Below are 22992 nucleotides of genomic sequence, written 5' to 3' on the forward strand. Positions count from 1 at the left end.
TAAAAACCGAGCAACAGTTTGAAAAAATCGTTTTCCTTATTAGGAAAATAAATTATTCTCAGCTGCCTTACCATCGCAGATAAGGTTGTGGAAATACAATTTTATTAGCCTTGGTTTATCAAGTGTCATCATTTAAATCTTTTCGAAAATTAAGTAGATGGTTGACGAGATGTTATGTTTATGTTTATATCTCTTTCAATGTTTTAATTTTTTTTGGATACTTGATGGAGACTTTCCCCTTTTTTCCCTGAAGATTTATTCGCAAAAATTTCTTCATCAATTTGCTACTTCTAGAAATCGATGAATAACATGGATAAAAATGAAATGAATGCAGCTACAAGTTGGACCAAAAATTAAACAACATTTAGGTTTTATATTACTTACAGCTCCTCATACTTGCTACAATTTTTATTTTGATCGACGTTGTTTTTCTTTTGTAGTTATTTCACGGGAGCCCAGACCCTTTGCGCAAATCAAAGAACTTTTTCGAACAACACGTGAAAGCGAGGTTTGTCCGGCTTCATCCTGTAGCGTCGCCGGGTCAGAACTATGCTTGTATGCGGGTTGCCGTTCTTGGGTGTGACCGAGGTATGAGTCTATTTCTTGTTTTATGCTTCTGGTAACGTCTCTTTAAACAATCAGTGGTAACATCACTGAATTTTAACTTGCAGCTAGGAATCTCCGTAGCGAGCGCTTATTGCGTGTAGAAATCAAGTTTCAATTGCTGTTGAGCCGGTTCAGGAATAGGGATGGCCAACATGGTACCAATAAGGTGGTGAACACACACACACACACAACACGGAAGTAGAAGTCTCGTAGCAATCTCTGCTGTTGTAATCAACCATAACTAGATCTGGTTGTCGCCAGTTTCTTGTCGCAGAGATGTCCAATTCAATCGTAGAGTAAAACAAAAAATCAATCATTAGATGGTTTAGTGGCAAACAGCTGTATCCTGATTTGTCTGCAACCCAGTGGGCTCAATCAAAAGTATATCATGTGATACCCAAAAGATTTTTGAGAAAGGTTGGTCTGAAAGCTAGAATTCTGGGACATCTTGAAAATAGGGTAGCTATTTTGCTCAGTCAAATGAGCCACAAAAAGGGTATCAATTTACTGATGCGATGTACTAGTAATTTATTTGGTAAATCACTGGCTATCGAAGTGCAACAAATTTTGCAATAGCATTTAGTATTGTCTATTGTTCTAATCCTAGATAAGTAATTTAAGTATTTCTTTAAGTCTTGTCTAGTTTGTACTCATAGCAGAGACACAACTTTTTCATCTTTCTTAAAACACATTGAATACAATGTTGGGAAGTAAGCAATATGTTGCAGTTTTAGTTTTACAGCTGTCTGATTTTATTAATATGTATCAAGAACCGTGAGGGACTGTTGTAGAATCAGAATTAGTGAACTCTGTTTTTAATATGCCTTTAGAGATAAGTTTAAGCAACAGAATGCTCCATGAATTATTTAAAAAAACCTGCCCAAGCTTGAATATTCTCAGTGAAAAGGGTTAAAATTTTTTGGCAAAGTCAAAGAAGAGGGTAAATTTTCCCAACCCTGAATCATAGATTAGGATCCACTTTCTACTTTTAGGAACATGATATACATTGAACCGACTGATTGAGACTGCCGGGGCCTGCAAGAATCGTAGGATTCCAAAGAAAGATATCCAGAATCATGGAATCTTGCATTCTTGGTTAAGATATCGATTGTTTGGAATGTTTGAAAAGACATGTTCGGAGATTCATAAATCTTACTTCAGTGACCATTATTTGGTCTTTAGTATTGAGAAATTTCGTGGTGCTTGCATAAAACTACATAAGAATATTTCTACCATGAAAATGAAGTACTTTGGTCAAACTTAGTTTGTAAATAAATCCTGTCCTTGGGTGCCTAATGGATGCAAACAAACATACAAAGCCAGCGATACATTAAAAAACAAGCATTTGGCTCAAAAGCCAGCTAGTGATCCAGTCCTATAGATATGTACATAATCGAGTTAAAAAACTAAATGAGGAATAAAACGAGAGAACTTCACTCAAAAAGTTTCTTTCTGCAAAGAAAACCTTAATAATACAGGGAAGGGTGTCAACAAAGGTTTAAGCAAGAAAACTGAAACCACTGGCATTTCGTCAATAAATATCAAAGGGCAACAAATTTCTACCAGTGCTGCCATTGCAAATGGCGTTAAAATAAAAAATCATTTGGCTCATCGACTAGAAGTGTAGCAAATACTGTGAACTTTGTTTTTGCCAAAATTCATGCTTGTATCACAAAGTGAACGATTTGGCTAAATTTTGCCATTAGCTGCTCCACTAATTGGCCAACTGTGAATGATATCATTTAAAATGGAAATGCTGCCGTGATTACAAGTCATTAATGGTCTTCTCCAAGTGTACCTTTCCGACTTGTTTGACAAAATTCTACTTGAAAGGTCAGAGAACTGATCAATACAACATGACCTCCCGTCATCCTTACAGAAAACTATTAATAGGCAAAAGGCTATATATTGTCGTCGACCTTAGCTATGGAATACTCTAGAATTTTATGATAAAGGAGCACTCTCCATGACCTCCTTTAAAAAGAGGATCAATAAAAACTATCATATGAGCTTCTATTTTAATTGGTTGCCGTTTTTGAATTGTAGATTTGCCACGACCTATTGAAAAACAATTCTCAGGAACTGACGGGTCTGCTTTGCTAAAGTTATTAAAAATGAATGAAACACCGAATTTGAACTGCGAAAGCCCGTGCCGCTTAGGGTGGAGTATTTGAAACAAGTTTTGCTTTGCGTAAGAGTAACACAGCCTGAAATATGCTTCTCATTCTAATTTGAAGCCCTACTGCCGTCACGGCTTGTTGCCAACTGTAACAGGTTCTTAAATAACAGGTTCTTTGCCACACAAATTTATAGAGACCTTATTTCTCAACATTTGAAACGATGACTCAAAGAATATACTATCTGCTAAGAACTCAATTTTCTGCTGTTATTTAACGATGTTCACTACAACGCGTTATCTCTCAACCCTCCTAAAATTACCCAACAAAACAATAGAGCAAATCACCACACACGCACATGTAACGCCCCTGGGAGCATCCACATACAATACAACTACAGAACAGAACAAATGGACAATTATAACGCTTGAACACCACTGAACAAACAATGACAACCGCACCACATCAGCTGCTTTACAGAACAAGATTACTCCAAATACGCAATCATAATGATAACACTTTAAGAACATGACACGTAATGTAACACCAACATATTGCTACCATCTTTCCTGTCCATTATGCAAAATGGCGAACAATAGAGCCCGTACTATAGCCCTCCCATTTTATGGTACATACCCTCCCAGGTTTACAGAAAAAGCCAGCTCAAATTAAACAGAAAATAACATTGGCTTGTCAAGAACCTACGGGGAAACAACAGTCTCTAATGGGCATCGTTTAGTAATCAGTTGACGTGGACGACCTGCTTTCCTTTTCCCGATTTTCAACTGTGGCCTCAACCTTGCCTGCTCACAGTTTTTAATGTTTCCTGATCTGCTTCTTCAATCTCCGCCTTCTTCTGCTTATCTTGATTTTCCAACTCTTTCTTCCTCTTTTCGTGTTGTCTCAACACAAACCATTATTTGTCGGAAGAAGATGTTTCCCATTAAAACTGTGGCCTAAAGCTTGCCTGCTCACAGTTCTCATTGTTTCCAAATCTGCTTCCTCAATTTCCGCTAAATTACGCACTTAAGACAATTTCTCTTTCATTTAAGTCATTGCTGGTTGCTGTCTATTATCTAGTGTTTACCTTGTCAACTGTTAATAAAAATGTTCCTATTCAAGTCATAATTTTTCATCATTTGCTGCTAATTTTTTCTGGAAACGTTTTTAAACGTATAGGCATAAAGCCTGTTATTTGAGAATATGAAAATATTTCGGATCACTTTATCTTGAATTGGTAATTTCAAGAATACCATTTATTTTTATTTCTATTGTCATAAGCTTTTTCTGTTTCTGTTTCTACAGTCAATATTTCAAAGTGATATTTCTATTTTTTTCACTGCCAGACGTTATCCCTCGAGTAGAATTATCTCATCGAAGAGTGATTGCTGATATAAGGACGAATGCTGTGCTTAACTGTTCAGGCCTATTTCAACGAAATCAGCCGCTAAAACCCGAGTGGTTCTTGGAAACCAACAGCGATCAACCTTTTGAAAAGCTGCAGACAGGCCACAACTACTTGGTAGAAGAAGTTGGCACAGGTATCCTTGCAAACAGAACGGTTCTCTTCGCACGAAGGAGCATCAGATTGACTTTCCGGTACAGCATAGACTACATACGGGAGCGTTTTACTTGCCTTGTTAACAAAACCGTCGGCCAAGTGTTTTGCACTGCTAAGTATTCATGCGGGGCCACCTTTGGTCATCAGCTTCCTTCTCAGTCATTTGAAGTCGCAGTGATTCAGTACAATTTAGGTGAGTTGCGAACAAAATACTAGTTCATTCATTCATTAATTTATTCATCATTTATTCATTCATTCATTCAATCATTCATTCATTCATTCATTTATTCATTCATACATTCATACATACATTCATTTATTCATTCATTTATTCATTCATTCATACATACATACATACATACATACATTCATTCATTCATTCATTCATTCATTCATTCATTCATTCATTCATTCATTCATTCATTCATTCATTCATTCATTCATTCATTCATTCATTCCTTATTCATTGATAAATTCCTTCATTTAAAAGAGAAGATGCAGCTGATAAAATGAATATTATTGCAGACGCACTTATCTCTTATCGTGAGTGATTTATTAATACACAAGAAATACACAAGAAAATTAAAAGAGATTAATGTTATGCTATTGTGTATCAACAAATTCTGAATATGAAACAAATTATCATTTTACTTCAACAGGTAGATTTTTTATTAAAATCACTAAGGGCTGGTGGCAGCTTTCAAAGTCCCATATTAACATTTATATTTGGGTGTATTTCTATAGAGTGAAGATTTCAATATTGAAAACCTGATGTTAAGACCTTTTGGCTTTCTTATGCTTGTATGCCTGTTGTTTATTGCGCAGGCGGTGCAGTCAAATCCATTATTCTGTCGGTGCAGAATGTTACAGCATCAGAGGCTACTGTTTCTTGGGAGATAAAAGAAAAGCCGAATTATCTGTTGTCAATCCAATCTTACTTATTTTTGATGTTTAATAAAAGAGAAAAGTTGCTAAGGCTGGTACGATTAAATGAAGGATTCTGCAAGCTAAATGGTTTGCAGCCTTATCGTCGAGTGAGGGCGCGGTTAGTCATACAACCAAACACTTTCATCGGAGTGAAAGGCATGCTTGCGAGCAATACAGTCCAATTCACTACCCTTGTCAAAGGTGATGTTCACAATCTTTACTCCTACGGTTTACATTATTTGAACATTTGGTTTTGCCTTGATTGAGATTTTGAGCAAATGATTTACATGCAAAGTAGAGAAACATCCATAAAATGTCATTAACCAAATTTTCAGCTTATTTAATCCACGTTCTGTAGATTACTGGTCAAGGAACAAAGGAATCGACTGATTGAACCTGGCCAAAGATTTATTGAAGACTCTCGGGAGATCTACAATGTCTGCTAAAAGTCTTGGAACATTGATGTCATTTTCCAAAGTCAAAATCAATCATCCTCCTCTCCCCCATGGAACAATGTCGGTTTACTATCAAACGGGTTTAGATTTTAGGCAGGGCTGGAAAATGTCCGGCAGCGGCGCTGCCAGGAAATTTTTGGGACAAAATCATTCCAGGAAACTGTTGATGTTTGCCTGGAAATTTTAAGCGTGAAATCTCCATTGCTTGATTTCAATATGAACATTAAATTCATGTTACATACAATATTTCTACAGAATGCTGTTTTCTTGTGATATACATACATACTGTATGATTTTTGTTCTGCACTACTGACAAAAAACGAGGATTAGCTTTCTATTATCTGGTATTATAAGCGTTTGTTATGCCAAATTTCCGTGCATGATTTTAAGCTAATAATTTAATTCCAGCGAGCTAAAACAAAGTTCATTCATTTTTTACATTATTAGCCATTTTGAATATGTAAAAACACTTAAAGACAGCCAATCTTGCTACGTCAATTGTTTTGAAGGTGAACATGCCCAAAAATCTGTGTGGATATGTCCATTTCTACTGGCATTCGCATATATTTTTCATCACTTGGTTTATAGAATATAAGCGTTTTGGTTTTAAATCTTTGCCTCTAGCACCACCCCTGATTTAAAACATTTATTTTAACCATTGAAAAATAAAATATTATTTTTACATGTTGTATGAACTACTAGCTTTGATGATAAACCCACCCAGAGCAAGATGTATAGATATATCAATACTTATAAAGTATCTAGTTTGCTAGTACTGATATGAAATTTAATCAAAGTTATTATAGATTTTCAGATCTACTTTCTTTAACCTTGAAAACGAACTATGAGTATCGTGCTTGATCACGTTCTCCTTGATCATCTAATACAGTATAAACAAAATGATTCCTGTTCGAATAGCTGTGATAAAGACTGCAGGACCAACAATTAGTTTTTTTAGTGTTACAGTTTGTTTTTAGGACAAATTTTTAAACAAATCAAGCAACTTGAAATATCAATTTCAGTGGCTGGAAACTTTTTTTCAAGGCCTAATTTTAGGAAGCACTCTCTTTTGCGCTTCTTTTATGATATTTCTCTAAATAAGCAACACTGTTTTAGGGGGAAGGGGGCGGAAGTAGTAATTTTTTTCGGGAAAGGAATGAAAGATCAAATATAAAAGCTACGCAAATTGCTGGATGTTCCAAGTACTTTTGGCAGGCATTATAGTTTTCAAGCCAATTTTGTGTCAGATGTGGCATGCTAAGTCATTGATGAATGTAAGCAATTAACTTAACCCAAGGACTTGAAAATGTTCTCAATCGAATCGAGGATGGAAGATACGACGATTCAAGGGTCTTAATGCTTGATTAACACAATTTTTGCTAATAGAGAAAGACATGTTTGCAATATTTCTGCAGCTTTATTGAATGTGGATATTACTGTCTTTGCAACAATATTGTTTATCAAAAATTCGAATAGATTTTCAGGTTAAATTCAATCGCAAGGCAGCAGCATCATTTTTCTTTTATTTTCCTTTTTTCTCTGTAATTTTTGTACCGGGAGTCTTATAAGGAACTACTTCCTTGCTCCACTAATAGCTATGTCTGTATTAACAACATTAATGTGGATGGAGGATGTGTTCCTTCTAAGACACCCGGTTAAGTTGTTGTTTATCTTTTTTGTCATTTAGATTAATGTTAATATTAATGTAAGTGCTGTCGTAGTTGGAGCTCGATGACATCATGTCTTTTCCGGTTACGGCAGACACAGAATATGTAGTTAATTTTGAGTTGTTTTTATTTGTGATATAAAAAGAAACTGTCTTTGGGAATCCATCATTTTAGATCAGTACATTTGAAACTTTGGAAACAATTTTGTTTCAAAGAAATAGCATCTGACATATTTTGCACTTCGGTCGGCCAAGCAATTTTTTCATGATATTCATTACAGTAAAGTAGTTATCACTTTTCGACTTTTTGTTTGTTGACCTTCTCATAAACATCTCATAGGCAATATGGATTTTTCTTCTTGCAGAACCGGGTATTCCCCCTAACCTCACTCTCGTGCAGATTGGCGCGACAATGGCAATCATCCACTGCAAGGTGCGTGATTTCACATTCTGGCTTTCACATCTAAACTTAGGAGTGCTTCGTGCTGCGATGTATTTAATATGTTTAAAAACGCATAGCTCTTAAGAAAAAATGGCTTTCTTTGCTGACCCAATATTGTCAAAGACTATCTGTAATGAATAAACATGTGTAGTTATCATACTTACCTTACTTTCAACCTCCATTCTAAATTAGTTGCAGTCGGTCGTCGTTATTCTCTAAGCCTATGACTTTTTCTTCAGTTTTACTAGCAGTTCATTTCTCAGACCGTTACAGGCAGGAGAGTTGGACAAAGGCAATTCTTGACTTTTATTTGATTTTTAAATAAACAGCATCTTCTATGTGGGGGGTGAAGTTTTTTGCATAATTGGGCCTATGCTTATGTATTTCTGTTTGTGATAAAACTGATTTGAGACTCTGCAATGCAGATGTTATTCGTGACATTTGTGTTAGCGGAAGCAAGAGATCGTCTTTAAAATCGAAGCAACAAAGAAATACCTTATACTCACTTTTATTTCTGTTTCTAAAGTTGAGTGTATCAAGGCTGCTTCTTTGTTGTAAAACGTTTTATTTTAAGTTTTGATTGAAAAGCAAACTCATTTTAACTGATTTGATTTTGCAGCCACCGCCACAAACGATGCGAAATGGACCCATAGATGGCTTCATTTTTTCGTACAAACGGACAAAGTTTGGGAACCAACTAGTTACCGAAAATGAAACAAAACTGGTATTAAAGGGTAAAGAAGTTATACAGCTTTCTGGATTAGCGGCATCGTCAGTATACCTCCTCAAGGCATTGGCTTACAATGTATATAACGGAAAAGAACTGCGAAGCGGAGTAACAGAAATGACAATAACAACATTGGAAGGAGGTAAGTTACCTAAATTCTTGAATTGTTGTTTTTGAAGGAAGATGATAACGCTGCAAGTTTGTGGAAAATATTGCACCTGCTTTCAGTTGGTACAAGATTTATTTTGACTCATCTTGATTTTCTTTTTGTATGAAAGGATTATAGACTGGTGCTGCTAATATAAAAAACCCATCGATTGATCTCAACTGTAAGCTCGAAATGAGGGACATTATAAAATCTCCCTCATTTGCTACTTGACTTCACCATCCTCATAGAATTTTTTCCTTTTAAAGGGAAATGCTCTTAAAGCATATTTCTTGTCTTGTTCAGTGTAATTCGCCGTTTTACATGCAAAAGAAATGCAAAATGGACTTTAGTTATCTGGTGTGTACAGGTGTCAACAACTAATTCGTATGTAAGATTGTGAACATATTTATTTCTAGTGCCAAGCTCAAAGGTTTCAAATGTGAAAGCCAATTTTGAGCCCCCGAACAAAATAAAAATATCGTGGTCGCCGCCTACCAGCAAAAACAGTGTTATTGATCAATTTGATGGGTTCCAGATAAGAGTCCATGAAATATATAGTGGAAAAAGAGTGAGAAGACAAATCAGCTCCATAACCAGGCTGATATCAGTGGAAAGACAGGCCACGAGTAAAAGTATAGCTGTAACACATGATGTTATGATGTGCATGATTTCAGTGGCCGTCTTCTCCAAAGAAGGAAGTGGCCCTTTTTCTGACCCGATTGTAGTCAATACCAGAAGGAGAACAACGCCAGGGCCCCTTTCATCTAAACAGTCGTCGGTTTCAAAAAGGAGCAGCGATGGAGCAACAACAGGAAACCCTGAAGTTTCAACAAGCAATAGAATAAAATCAACTAGAATTACTACGAGTGAAGTCCAAGAAGCGACAACGAAGGGCCTCGAAGGTTCAATGGCTGCAAAATCAGGTGGGTCCAGTCCATTTTCCTTGCCAAAGAATACGCTGATCTTATTGGCTGATCAGCTTATCTAGAAATGGTCTTAAACAGGGGCAGTTTCTGTAGTCTACTTTTTTGATCATAGATTTTGTTTTCCTCAAAATCTGAACATGGGTTTCGGTAGTGGCCCTGTTTCTCTCCCTTTTGCGCAATACTTATGTTGAAGTCGAATGAATGAGAATTCACTTTTTCAAAAAGAATATTAGATTTTCTGAAATTAAATAATGAAAAAAATCTTTTCTTTTTTAGTTTTTCATTTGAGGATATTATTTTAACTCAAATATTATAGCTAGCGTTTTTTGGTTTTTTGGGTTTTCTAGACATGGTGCGTTTTTGGCGCTTTCTGAGTCTTAATGGTTTCCCACGTTTTTTGTTTTGCTAGGTTTTTCTAGGTTTTTCTGGGTTTCTTTTTGTTTTTCTCTGTACATTTAATTTTTTCATGTTCATGTCTTTTAAACTTTCACATAACGGAATTTCGATATCACCAGTAACTTAAAATTGCAATGTAAATATAAGAAGTCTTAGTTCCCATATCTCTTTAGATGTGTAGATTTCTTTAAACGATATCCCGGCTCAGCCTTGCCAAAATAAAGTAGGTTCTTTGCATTAAGATCAGGGAGTTCATTTTTTGAAATTACTTTCTTTTTGAATAACCATCTTTTGGTTTTTAGGAAAATATGGAAAGAGCGAGAGAATTTTCCTCTTGGAATTCATCATATCTCTATCAGTGGCAGTTGTTCTTCTGCTTCTTGTTATTATCCTTGCATACAAATGCTGGGTATATACAAAAAAGGCTAATTGGGACCATCGTGGTTGCAACGAACATCGTTATAATGGCAAAACTGCGGAACCATTTTTACTGGATCAAGATGGAGATGATATGAGCCCACCCGCGACGCCCCTTGACTCCTATCCTTACCCTAAAAATGACTTTAGAGACAAAATTTCTTTGTCCAGTCTGTAACAGAAATCTAATTGGTACTCAGCGCTGACTTTATAGCAGTTTTTTTAAATAGATAACCAAATTTTACTCATGTCACACTATAACAGGAGAGGAATCAGAAGAAAGGTAACTGTTTTTTACGTGGCGTACTATATCCAAAACGTCGTACTCGCCAAATGCGCGGTGCTGCAACTGGCGGTGGGCTATGCTACTCAAACCTATTACGTTATTCCGAGTGGCCCCACTCTGGTTCAACTTTTTAAAGGGACAAGCAGCAATGAGATTACATAAATCAGAAAACTGAAGCTTGTCGTCGTCCATTGCAATTTGAACTAACCTGTTGATAATCCTTTTCCATTTTATTAAAAACTTTTTTCCCGTCAAACTACAGGCAGGTTTACCCCGGCAGGTTCAAGTCCTCTCTAATTACGTGAATCAAGAAGTATATTGGAAAATTTGCTTGTATATCATAAGCTATACACAAATTCTCAAGATCTTTTCGTGATGTTTTTTAGGTTTTGGATCCGGGTTCTTTTTCGGTGTGTTCCGTTAAAGCCAATCGCTTATCGATTCGATTAGCGCTTTGGAGAAATTTTTCAAACACCTGATTCAAAACAAAACTGCTCTTCTTGTATCTTCATTTGATTCCTGCTTATGATGCCCTTCCACCGTGTTTGTGTCCCGCTCAAGCCTCGAATTTAAGTACCAGTATAGTTCTGCCGCCGTACCAGTTTGCCAATGTCTTAAATTGGGTGCCCCTTTCAAAGTATTTTATCCTAAAATACGTTTTTTATTGTTCATGATGGACGCTAATTGACTTAGAAACCACGAATGTGGATAGTGTATAATTCTTTTTCTTCGATTATTTTTGCCATAAAGCATCAATTTTTGTTTACTAGCTTAAAGCATTTGTAATCAAATGTAGTTTCGATGTTATCCTCGAAATTTATACTGACCTGTTTCATAGAATGGCTTGGTTCATAATCATTTATGCCACGTGACTTGAAATATCGTTCAACTTTATTTCAAGGCTGCCTTCTATATTATAGATAACAAGCAGTAAGATACAATCATGGAATAACAAATCATGATTATTAACCCACCAGCTTCATCATCCCCAATTTCATCAATTGAAAAAATGCATAGTAATATATTCTGTAACCAAACGTATATTCTGTAACCAAATGTATAGGCCTTTAGGGTTTCATACCCACGTGATCATCATCGTCATCAGTCGCAATCTCCATAATAATCATCATAATGTACCCCCAAATGATAATCACCAAAATTATAATCATAAATTTCTCGACATTGTACGCAAGGGAATGGCAGAAAAATCTGACTTCTCACCTATACGATATAGAAGCCATGTTGTCGAATTCTATCAATGTGATTAAAAAACGGAAGTATCAGAAAATGCCATACATAGGCGGCTTTTAACACAGTTGCCGCCTTAATCCCGATAGGCTCTAGTTCTTTAGATTTGTTTCATCGTACGGGAAAAATGCGACTGACTTTTAGAAGTTGCATTTTTATTAAATAGAGTTTAAGTTCGTTGTGGAACTTAGATGAACTAGCAATAGAACTTATTGTCTGTTCCCACTGAGAGGCAATTTTGATGCATCTTTTATTAATCTCACTACTGCCATCTTCGTTGTTTGTCTGTTTTTCTCACTGTGTCAGCGAGAAAGATGGGTTCTGTTCTCTTTCGAAGCTTGTCTCTTTAAATACTTCTTGTTCCTGGCAAGTTGGTCAGTGCATGTCTCTGCTCGGAGACTTGAAAAACGGATAAACAGGTTGGCCTCATTGGAATATCAAGGTAGAAGTACCGTAAAAGCTCTATTAATCTTTTATTTCAGCTCAAAAGAGAGGGGGCTTATTAGAGAGGGGAGGCCTAGGAATTATTCAAAGTAAAAAATGTCTTTTTAATACACGGTTATAATTCTTTTTGTTACAAATATGTCAAAAAAATTTTCACAAAAACTTTGCTAGCAGCTTCGAAAGCTTTTGAAATAAATCCATCATAATGTCCTGATTTTCATCACGGAATTACAAGGATCAATTGATAACCCTTATACAGCCTCTTTACAAATTTCGTTCTCTGAATTCCTTCAAACGGATCATCATCAGTATCCTCTTGACCTCTAACGCCCACAATTAAACTTTAACATGGGCCTTATTTAATGCACATGATCTTATTATCATCACACCCGTCAAGAGACCCACTTAAGGCGCATGTTTTCTTTGTTTGACATCAGGGACTAAAGAGGGAAGGGCTTGATAGAGAGGGGGCTTATTTTGAATTATTGCTTGTAAAGGGGGGCTTAATAGAGCTATTACACTATCTCAAATTTTTTTCTTTTAAAGACAATACAACGAGCAATGCCTAAAGGAATAATGCTATACAGTACTTATTCAATTATCCGCTCTTCTCGGGACACAGGATTTCAAGATTCGTGCGGATAATCCGAAATTCCTGATAATTGGAAACATATGAACAACGGCAAAAACCAGCATAAATAAACAGGATGATTGTTATGAAAGTCTATTTCTAAGCACACATTACAATCTAATGCACCTAATACTCTCAAAATACTCATAAAATATTCAAAATGGAAAGAAAAAAAGTGCTCCTGACAATTTAACAAAAATGATAAAAATTTTTGTAAGGTTTTTCTCATTTTTTACGGACCGGGTAATCGAAGTCCGGATAAACGGTGCGCTGGATAATTGAATAATTACCGTGTATATGGGTCGGATAAATGGATAATTTAATAATTACTGTATATAGGGGTCGGATAATTGACAAATTACTGTATATATATAGGTCGGATAATTGGATAATTGAAAAATTCCTTTTTCAGCGATTAGTTTAAAACTATAAGGGTTCACCCCTTTATCAATAGGACTGAAAAAGACCACAATCTGTAAAACAGAATTTTTCTGTGGGTTTTCAAAACATTTTTTCAAAAGTTGACAATCTTTATATTTTTATTTGCATATCTGGGGTTTTTTTAAAGTGACCAAGACCTTTTCCACAAAATATAAGAATAACAAAACTTAATACAAACCCTTTTTTAATTTTTCAGCCTTAAATTTATCTTCAGATATTTTTGTTGAATTATAGGGACTTGTCGTGGCGAACAATGGATCCCCATTTTGCACTACTATTGAGTGTATTGAATTGCACTTGTAAGCCATTTTTGCATCAATCTTCTTCTGAATTATTCTAAATGCAACCAGTATTTTTTCTCTATCTTTCGAGTTTGGAGCAGCACTTGAAAACTGTAACCATGTAATTTATCATTCCAAATGTATACAAATCAATCGTTATATGCACGAAGACACATCAATTTAAAGCGCTTAAGGGGGGAAGCTATTTCAACGAAAATGGGTATTTTAATGAATTAAGAACATCGGGGTGGCATACGAAATACATTGATAACGCCATTGTGTTCATGACAAGAAGCTGAGCAAATGAAAAAAAAGACAAACAGACATTGCGAAAATTGATTGTTAAATGATAAAATGAAATATTATCAAAGTTGCAGTGTTTTTTTTATTCGTAACGATAATAAGATACCGAACTTGATTATTTGTGCAGCTTATTAGATTAAAAAAGGCAATATTATAAAAACATGTTTGTAAAACTAATTCCAAGCATAGATACTTGTTGTAATCAAATTGGCAATTAAAGAAGTCCAAAAATATGGGCAGAAAAATGACTTATGTTTAGCGCACCTGATCTAGACGCACTTTTACAAAGAATAATTTCCTATCCAACCTTATGAATATTTTGAGAGAATTCCATAATATATTCTTTCTGAAAAAAACTAAAAACTAGAGTGATCAAAATGATGAAATGATAAAAATGATATAAACAACGATGATTTTTATCTGAGATGTTAATATCATTAAGAAAAAACAAATCTTTTTAAAACTTTTTGCAGTTAAGATATAACAGAAAAATCACCATGGATCTGAGTCGTCAACCTTCTTGCGAGAAAGAGCGTAATCCCAGATGTCTCGTTCGAATGCCCGCTTTGATCTATTGCAAGCCCAGAATGACAATGCGAAGAGAATGACTAGGAGATTGAAGCCAAGAATGCCCATCAGAGTCAGGTTTACTAGACCTTCGGTTGTCTCAAACCAGTCTTTCTTCCCTTCCATTTTACCTTCACGGGGAAGCATTGTAATTAGGTGCAGAAAAATCTTGTAACATCACGAAAAATGAAATTGATTGATCTCTATGCAGTTTAAAGACTGTGCTTGTATACAAACAGCTATGCACAGAGAGTTGTGCTGTTACAGACGACTCTAATGAGACTGGTACGAGAGTGGTGGGAAAGCGTATTGCATTTTGCTGGGATTCAAGATATATCCTTTCAAAATCATTTCAAAAAGAAAGGGAAATAAAGCTAGGTAGAGGAAAAAAGGAATGAAATATAGCAAATCGTCATTTTAATGAAATTACAAATCTAGGAACAAAACTTGAAATATTTGATTGTGTGTAAGATATCAAATGTGCATTTAGACTGACAGCAATAATGCAATTTTAATTATTCAGGGAATACTTTTCAGTTCACAAAATATGAATTATGTGATAGATGATTCAAGTTTAAAAACAATTACCTTTTTCATACGTCATGAGAACCGAAATCCCTACCAGGGTTACATTAGTATTGGAAAATCCCTTGAAAAACTGATGTGGCAAATCAGTCGACCAGTTCTCGAGTAAGATGGCTGTTGTCAGCATGAGCTTGTTTCTGGGGGAGAGGAGAATGGGCTTAATTAAAAATTTGTATCAAGTGGTGGGGGTGGCACTGCAGGGGCAGGAGGAGTGGCAGGGGCAGATGGAGCAGCGGAAGGTGGGGGACCTGCTGCTTTTGTACGATGTAAATTTTTAACTGAAAGTTTCTAACCATTGACGAGAAATAACTGATGAATGAAGAAAATCTTACGCACTCATTGAAATGAGCATTAAGGATGTTAATGCATCCAGTTCCCTCGTGAATATAAACTGAATTCTGAAAAGGAAAGCGAAAGAAAATATTTATATCAAATAAGCACTTGGTCACTTTGGATAATCATTGATTGTCTGCTACATCATATCTTACTGTGCTTGCTATTAATCAAATCACATAATTTAGACGAAAGTCTTGTTTAAAAGGGAATTCCTTCTTTCCAATACGCAGGGCGTGTGACTATGGACATTTTTACTGTATTCATGGTGAGATTGTTCAGATATGAACCACATACGGTTGTTGTATATTTGGTCAAATGCGACGCATCATGTGAACTACTAACAAAAAAATTGGCTTTATTTGCAGAATGACCATTTGGAAAAGCTACAGCTTGGCTAGGAACCATCTTAAAGCAACCACATTTTTCTTTGAAAATTTTAACGAATCACAACATCCTATTTTGTTGCTGAATGAGGTAGGGCTGAAATGAAAATACTTTTTTTAAATTATTAAATGACTCAAAATATATTATTGATGAGTTTGAGGCAAACAATGCCCATGTTACTAACCACTTGACAAGGTAGGCCAGGTGCCCAAATTGCCCGCACCAACCTGTCATTCCACCTTTTAATGTTAGTTTCAACATCCGACAATGTCATCTTATTGACGCACATCTTATCAATGGGGCATTTAGGAATTCTGCAGTAGTCTGTCGATGAAAAGGAATTCTGTAGCAGTTGTGAAAATGCAGTATTGCATGTGAAATGAAAGCAAATATGAAGATTATAACAACGAAGGGAATCTTATTGAATGTATAACTGACTATCCAATACGATTCATCAAGCAATACTGAAGCTGCAATGCTGTCGAGAAAAGTATTGCTTTAAGAGGAAGACAAGGAAGTTTTGACAATTTTCTGAAAAGAAATAATGGTTATAGCGTATAAATACTTCTAGCAGCTATTGTAATTTTTAGTGAAGTTGTGACTACGTACGTAGAAAAAGCACACTTTAATAAAATACAATATCCTTGATTCTACTCTTATAACCTTTTCTGCTATTCAAATTTATTCTAAAGCCGCCTTTGAGGAATAACTGACGTCAGGGGTATTTAAACAAGGTGATGGTGAGGTGCAATGGCGGCGACGGTGTAGACTCAAATCCTTTAAATGATGTTTTAAGCATCGGTGAGCGAACTAGTATGAAGATATGCATTATAAATACCTTCCGTGAAATTGTTGACAGCAAATGCTTTGAGCTGCATGGTATGGAGAGCAGAATCTAACTGACTTGGAAGTATACCTAGAGTATCTTCCGATTCTATTGGAAATGTCATGTTCAATTGTAACATCACTTGACCATTGCTACCATTGCTTTTTCTAAAAATCCATTTCATGCTTGTTAAAACAACAATATAGTTGCCGCATAATGACGATTTACATAATCCACCGCAAACGCCGTGATTTTGCATAATGTTTTACCAGTGTGATAAGAGGCTAATAAATTTCATAAATTTTGGAACCAAAGCAAAATCATTTTGATTTGATGGAGAAAGAAACTGTACTCATGTGGAATTATTTCAACCTTATTTTAACAGAATTAGCTGAGTTTACGCATTAAGAGTTATTCCATAATGCTTTTTCAGATTAGATGGTCATAATTACAATGAGATATTTGATGATGTGGTCATTTTTCAAACTCGTGTATGCTGCAGATCACAATACAAAGTTTAAATTTAATTTAAGTTTTAATTGACGCGTGCGATTTCCGAGATAGTTGACAATGATCATAAGTTCTATTTCCTCAATGTACCTGGCAGGCCATACTTGGATTGACAGAGTCTCATTTTTTGTAAGTGGATACATAGAATTTTTCTAGTGACCAAAATACAGCGCTGCTATTGGAAAATACAATTTTTACTAGTTGTAAATTCACGGTTTTCCTTGTACAAACATTGAAAGCAAGGTGAATGCAGCATAGTTGAAACTTCGTGGCTTACTTTTCATTTACAAATGCTCCGTTAATAACTCCCGCATGAAGCGATAGACTTGCAATCTGAAAATCGATTGAACAGATTTAGAAAGAGCAAGCGTGTTGCAAGTCAAAACTAGCATAAAAAAGGGAGGCATCAGCCGATGAGGCATCGGCAAAAGAGGCATTGGCAAAAGAGGCATTGGCAAAAAAGGCATCAGCAATAGAGGCATTGGCAAAAAAGGCATCAGCAATAGAGGCATTGGCAAAATAGGCATCGGCAAAAAAGGCATCAGCAATAGAGGCATTGGCAAAATAGGCATTGGCAAAATAGGCATCGGCAAAAAAGGCATTAGCAATAGAGGCATTAGCAAAATAGGCATCGGCAACATTGTTTATCTTTGTTCCGAAAGCACGTATTTTATTATCTCATACGACGATCTTAGTATATGGCATTTCTTTTCATTTTGCATCGCTTCCCCTTGATTTGCATTTCTAGCCTTACGACTGGATTCTGCCACTGGCGTGTTAGGGAAAAGAGTGCCAAACACTTGCCAACAATAGCCTTATATTAGCAATCTCTTACACAACTTCTATAGACATTCCTTTTTTTGAATTGTTCTAAAAAGTCGCTTCAATAAATTATGCTAGAAAAAGGCACAGAATATTGGAAGTTCAAAGATTTGTACTTTTGTAATTTTTCGACAAAGGCCGACACTATGCTGTATTTGACAAAGTCGATTTAGCTTAGTTAATTCCAGCCTTTCATTTTTGTGTCAGCCGAATAGCGAACAGATTAAAAGGAATTTAGCTGGGTTACGCCATTACATTCTCTACAGTTTAGAACGCTCACAATAAGAGATAAAATAAGAGTCAGTTACCGATGAAGACGACAAATTGCGGTTGTGATTCTGCAGATACTTAGAAGCCATGCAGTTAGATAGCAGTTGCACCACATCAAAGCTCGAAGCGTTCAAGCCTCTGACAGTCTCTGGCGTCGTGATTTTGCTGTTTTCAATCAGTTGCAGGGCCACGGCAGCAGTAGCCATAGTTGATGGGAGGGTAAAAAAGGCAAAGATACCTTGAAAAATGCAAAAGTGCCAGAAAGAACACATGCTGAAAGTGTTTGAATAACTGTGTTGGCTTCTCAAGTGAAATCAATTCGGAATAGTTAAAAAGGCTGAATTCATTTATGCATAATTAACGCTCAGCCCACAGGTGTCACCTTGGAGCTTGGAATTTCCATTCATCTACAACTGACAGAAAAAAACTGTATGGAATTAACTGACACTTGTAATAGCAAGCTTAGCGTTCGAAGAGACCATCGCACAGATACCATCGCGATAAGACCATCATGAACCTAGCCTGCGTCGCAGACTATCAGGAACCGCGCAGACTATCAGCCTCTATGTGGGAGAGCTGAGAAGGTCGTGACCGAACATTTTTTTGGCTTCGACCTCTAGACGCCGGAAACGGCCTCTTCTACTGAAGTTGCTTAGTTCATCTTATTTCTATAAAGAGTCTGGCTTATTTCTATAAAGAGTCTGGTTCAGATAAGATTCCAATAGTCATAAGAATAGATAAAATTAGCTTGGAGATGATAAAACATTAAGAAAAAAACTTAGAAAATGAACAAAAAGGGTTCCCAGTCAAGAAGAGCTGCTCCTACTTGGAAGCATTCTATCCAATGTTGCTCTACAGCATAGTTAGAGTAAACTTTCAAAAACAACTTTTAACCTATTATTGCATGATGCCTGGAGATCATCGCGAAGAGATTATGGCAAAGAGATCATCGCGAAGAGATTATGGCAAAGAGACTCACTCAAACGCAGAAAAGAATTCAGAAATATGTGTGTTTCACAATGTGAACACGATGTATCTTTTTTACTGTGAAAATAGGCGTAGAACATAAATAGCTAATAACTGCAGTTGATACCGATAATAGTTTAATATCACTACAAGGGAAAGGGCACATCCTACACGAAAATACAGTGCACCTTCAACTTAATGAATTCTCATGATTTTCATGCCTAATCATAGTCATAAATTTGTTGGCTATCCAACAATTCTTTCGCTTTATTTTAATAACTCCTTTTGAATGATTTTACAATATTTACATGTTTTTAATGCAATATGAGAATTGGAAAAGTCTGCGAATGGGTTTTATAGGTTACCTACCCGAAAAACGTTTGATGGAGCGTCAAAAGGACTCGTGATGTGCGTGCATTTTTGATCAGCCCCTTTCAATCCACAGCTGGAAATGCATTTCTGATCAGCCCCTTTCTATCCACAGCTGGACATGCATTTATGATTAGCCCCTTTCAATCCACAGCTAGATAAACGTATTTTTTAGTTTACGGTCGTCCTGTTCTATACCCGAAATAGCGTTTACAGCTCTGCCAATAAAAGGTATCGAACACTTTATGGCAGACCGTTAAACTGTAATTTTCATTATTTCCTTGCTTAGATTTTCCGAACATTATTCTGACGTCTCGTACTCTGAAATTGCGCGAAAAAGTTGGAGGCACATCTCATAATGATGGCCTCATTAAAATCCATTTCCTGATATGGTTACTCCTTTGCTTCTGTCGAGTATATCAGTGCTGTCGGAACGAAATTAACATTAGAGGGCTGCTCATTGCATTTACACTACTATAAAGGAACTAAAGTACATTTTGACTTTAATTGGGGAGTTCTCCAGGCCCCCCACATCCACCACTTCCAACGGCCCTGCATAATGAGCTTTAATTCCCGTCCTTTCAATGCTAAAGGACAACCGTCTAATCCATCAGCTGAAACCACTTTTTGTGTTTCAATACTAATTTTCCGGAGACAAATAAAACTGATAAAAAGAGATATTTCCAGTATTACTGGTGTGAAAAGTTATGCATGAAAAAAGTAACTTTCGTGGAAAATTGTACTGTTTTAGATGACACCTTTCTGTCTTTTTTCCACTCTATTAGTACTGGGTGATTTTGTAGTCACTTTGTATTATGGGGGGGGGGCGCTATTCGCCCCCTCTTTTTCTCTTAGGCCACAAAGGACATAACAATAAATTTATACCTATTGTTCTTTACACAATTGGCTTTTCAAATATAGCAATAACATGCTATTGGACACGTGATTTGTTGCTAGGCAACCAAAAAAGGAAAGTTAGCAAGGTTATACCTTCTTAATTTTAAAAATACTTTTTTTTAATCAACTGCTCAACCAATTTTCTTCAATCTTGTTTTAAGTAGTAGACAAATCTTGCAAATTTAAAATATATGCTTAAGATATAAGTTCTGGCTTTATTTTCGGCACAATTAGCTTTTAATTAGGTTTTCGTTTCATATGCTGAATGTCTTTACAGTTTTTTTCCAAGTCTTGTCGTTTTACCTGGTAAATATGGACTCAGAGTGAATCAAATTAATAAGAGGAAGCAAATAAGACAAGAATTTTTACATTTTATATTTTTATTTGAACAATAAGGTCATAAATTTGAATTACGTCGCAGATATTGAATTTCACTGATATCAGCAAATATGAAAAAATATATATCAAATGAAGCCTTAGTCAAAGGCAATGGAGTGGTGCATGTTTGAGATCAATCGGACATACAAGGTAGAAACTGTGGGGTTATAAGCAGTTTTTGTTGACCACTCTCCAAATATGGTAATACTGTGGTCATATGTTCAGAGCCAGAACAATGAAATGTTAAAAACTCAATTGCTTATTAAATTTGTTCGAAGTCACAAAGATTGGAGGTAGTAGTACTTTCCATTCAAGTTCAGAATCTGTTCACAATTTAGATCCCACACAAAACCATTGTTGTTGCAAATGACCAATTTTTGCCCAGTTTACAAAATTTAAAACGTTGAATGGAAAAACTTACAACCGTGCTGTTCATATGCACAAAGTTACGTATGAGGCATTAAGCTGTTTGCTTTAAGGGAACTTTCAAGCTTGGATGGCTGTCAAGAATCCAGAACTTCTGTCACAGTCACGTGAAGTCTTCGAAGATCTAAAATTAAACACGTTTCAAGAAAAATTTGAAGCAGTCAAGAAGAGGGTGTGCATAAGGAGCTATATAAGTTATCTTTGAAATATCTGGCTTTGAATGTGAAATATGGGAGCGATTTGCAAAGGTTCTGGCTTTCATATATAGAGCTATGTGAGCTGTAACTGAATCTTATCTTTGCAACCCGAGTAGGAGGTGGGGAGTTATATCTCTCTTGCGTAGAAGTAATTTCTTGGACATTTGCGGCAGAAGTATTCCAGATATCTTCTCCCTTCCTTAGATGACATGCGAAAGCGGCAAACTGAGAAGCCAGATGTATATGCGGCATTTACGCAAGGGGAGTTTTCTGTCGGAATGAGCACGTCAAATCCCTTCGGAAAGAATAAAGCTGACAAGACTATAAAGAATACGAAAAATAGAAAAGGTAAGACAAATAATGATTACATTTGATTTGGCTCAGGCTTTCTAGCCACTTAGAGATGGGTTTTAAATGATGCACGCCGGGGACAATGCAGACGCCTTTTTCGCGAGCAGATTGGATTGAAGTCCAAGAAGTTTGTGCACAAAGAAATGGCACCAGCACGAGTTCGAAAGAACATTCTTGCTGTCGAGAAAGTTATCGAGGTCCTGGAAGACGTTTTCATCAGCCCTTGGGATGGTAAAGAGCTGCTGAGCCTATCAACGAGTGTTGTTGCTTCTCTGGAAGTGAAGCAAGATCTTTTCACCAGTCGATGCCTTTCAGAGCCAACAGCTGAATTTTTAGATCCATTAAAGAAGACAAATTTGAAGACCTTCAAACAGCTAAAGAAAGTTATCAATGTGCAAAAGAAAGACAAACTCATCCCACTGAAAATCGACCGTACGTTGTTTGCGCGAATGGTACTGTTAGCACCATTCCGAAAATTTGATCTGAAAGAGGTTTTCATTTATCCACTTGGTCCACTACCATGGGCGATTGCTGACCCCTATGGAGTGCCCAGAAAAACAAACAAGGCACAGCTCCTGACACAAATCGAGAAAGGGACCCCCCTGCAGATCAATATCCTGAGCATGCTACAAGCATTTACGACGGAATGGCAGTGCTTCAGAAATATCAACCTCTCGGTAGATTAACATTTCGTACCCTGGCTGAGACTTTGCTTCAGATATTTTCAAGTCAAATTAATAGAATGTTTTATTATGTCGTATTGCTATTATTATGTCGTATTGACAGGAGGAGGCAGTTGCTGGAGAATACCAGAGGACAGTTCTGAGATCGTTTCAGAGTTAGAATGTTCACACGAAGAGGCGGATACTCGCATGCTGCTTCATGCAAAATACGCAAATGGTCATTCATGCAGACGACACAGACGTGTTCATCTTGCTCCTTGAAGACAGCAATTTCATTTCAAACACCAACATGAAGGTAGGAAAAGGTTCCTAGACAAGGACAATTGATATCAACAATGTTAAGGCAGCAATCGCTTCAAATGTAGCAAGTAAGAAACACTGCAATACGCCGAGAATAAACAAC

At 36.3% G+C, this 22992-nt stretch overlaps 2 protein-coding genes across 2 annotated transcripts in view; one reads left to right on the forward strand and one right to left on the reverse strand.

Annotated features, from left to right (window-relative positions):
- Window positions 1-12193, forward strand: part of LOC135695225 (uncharacterized) — a 46893-nt gene extending 34700 nt beyond the window's left edge. Inside the window, exons 12-18 of the mRNA XM_065214232.2 lie at window positions 441-588; window positions 4070-4477; window positions 5110-5412; window positions 7698-7765; window positions 8394-8643; window positions 9066-9572; window positions 10274-12193. Coding sequence (XP_065070304.2) covers window positions 441-588; window positions 4070-4477; window positions 5110-5412; window positions 7698-7765; window positions 8394-8643; window positions 9066-9572; window positions 10274-10566 — 1977 coding nt within the window. The 3' untranslated portion in view covers window positions 10567-12193. The remainder of the gene's footprint in view (window positions 1-440; window positions 589-4069; window positions 4478-5109; window positions 5413-7697; window positions 7766-8393; window positions 8644-9065; window positions 9573-10273) is intronic.
- LOC135695228 (uncharacterized) lies at window positions 10696-18804 on the reverse strand. The gene is made up of 7 exons (XM_065214234.2): window positions 18361-18804; window positions 17508-17563; window positions 16733-16887; window positions 16079-16218; window positions 15511-15572; window positions 15178-15311; window positions 10696-14720 (listed from the first exon to the last, which is right to left on the reverse strand). The coding sequence occupies exons 1-7, from the start codon at window positions 18592-18594 to the stop codon at window positions 14515-14517; spliced, it is 987 nt and encodes a 328-aa protein (XP_065070306.2). The 5' UTR covers window positions 18595-18804; the 3' UTR covers window positions 10696-14514.
- Between the last annotated feature and the right edge of the window lie 4188 nt (window positions 18805-22992).

Source organism: Rhopilema esculentum, chromosome 8 (assembly GCF_057945365.1).
Source record: "Rhopilema esculentum isolate cy_ngs chromosome 8, ASM5794536v1, whole genome shotgun sequence".
In the NCBI taxonomy this organism is placed as follows: domain Eukaryota; kingdom Metazoa; phylum Cnidaria; class Scyphozoa; order Rhizostomeae; family Rhizostomatidae; genus Rhopilema; species Rhopilema esculentum.

Excerpts from the sequence above, each read along its gene's own strand:
- LOC135695228 (XM_065214234.2), bottom strand. The coding sequence starts at position 18,594 with ATGTGTTCTTTCTGGCACTTTTGCATTTTTCAAGGTATCTTTGCCTTT. Across the intron at positions 16,219-16,732 it reads TGTCAACAATTTCACGGAAG|ACTACTGCAGAATTCCTAAA; the intron begins GTATTTATAATG and ends TTTCATCGACAG. Across the intron at positions 15,573-16,078 it reads CTGGCCTACCTTGTCAAGTG|AATTCAGTTTATATTCACGA; the intron begins GTTAGTAACATG and ends TTTCCTTTTCAG.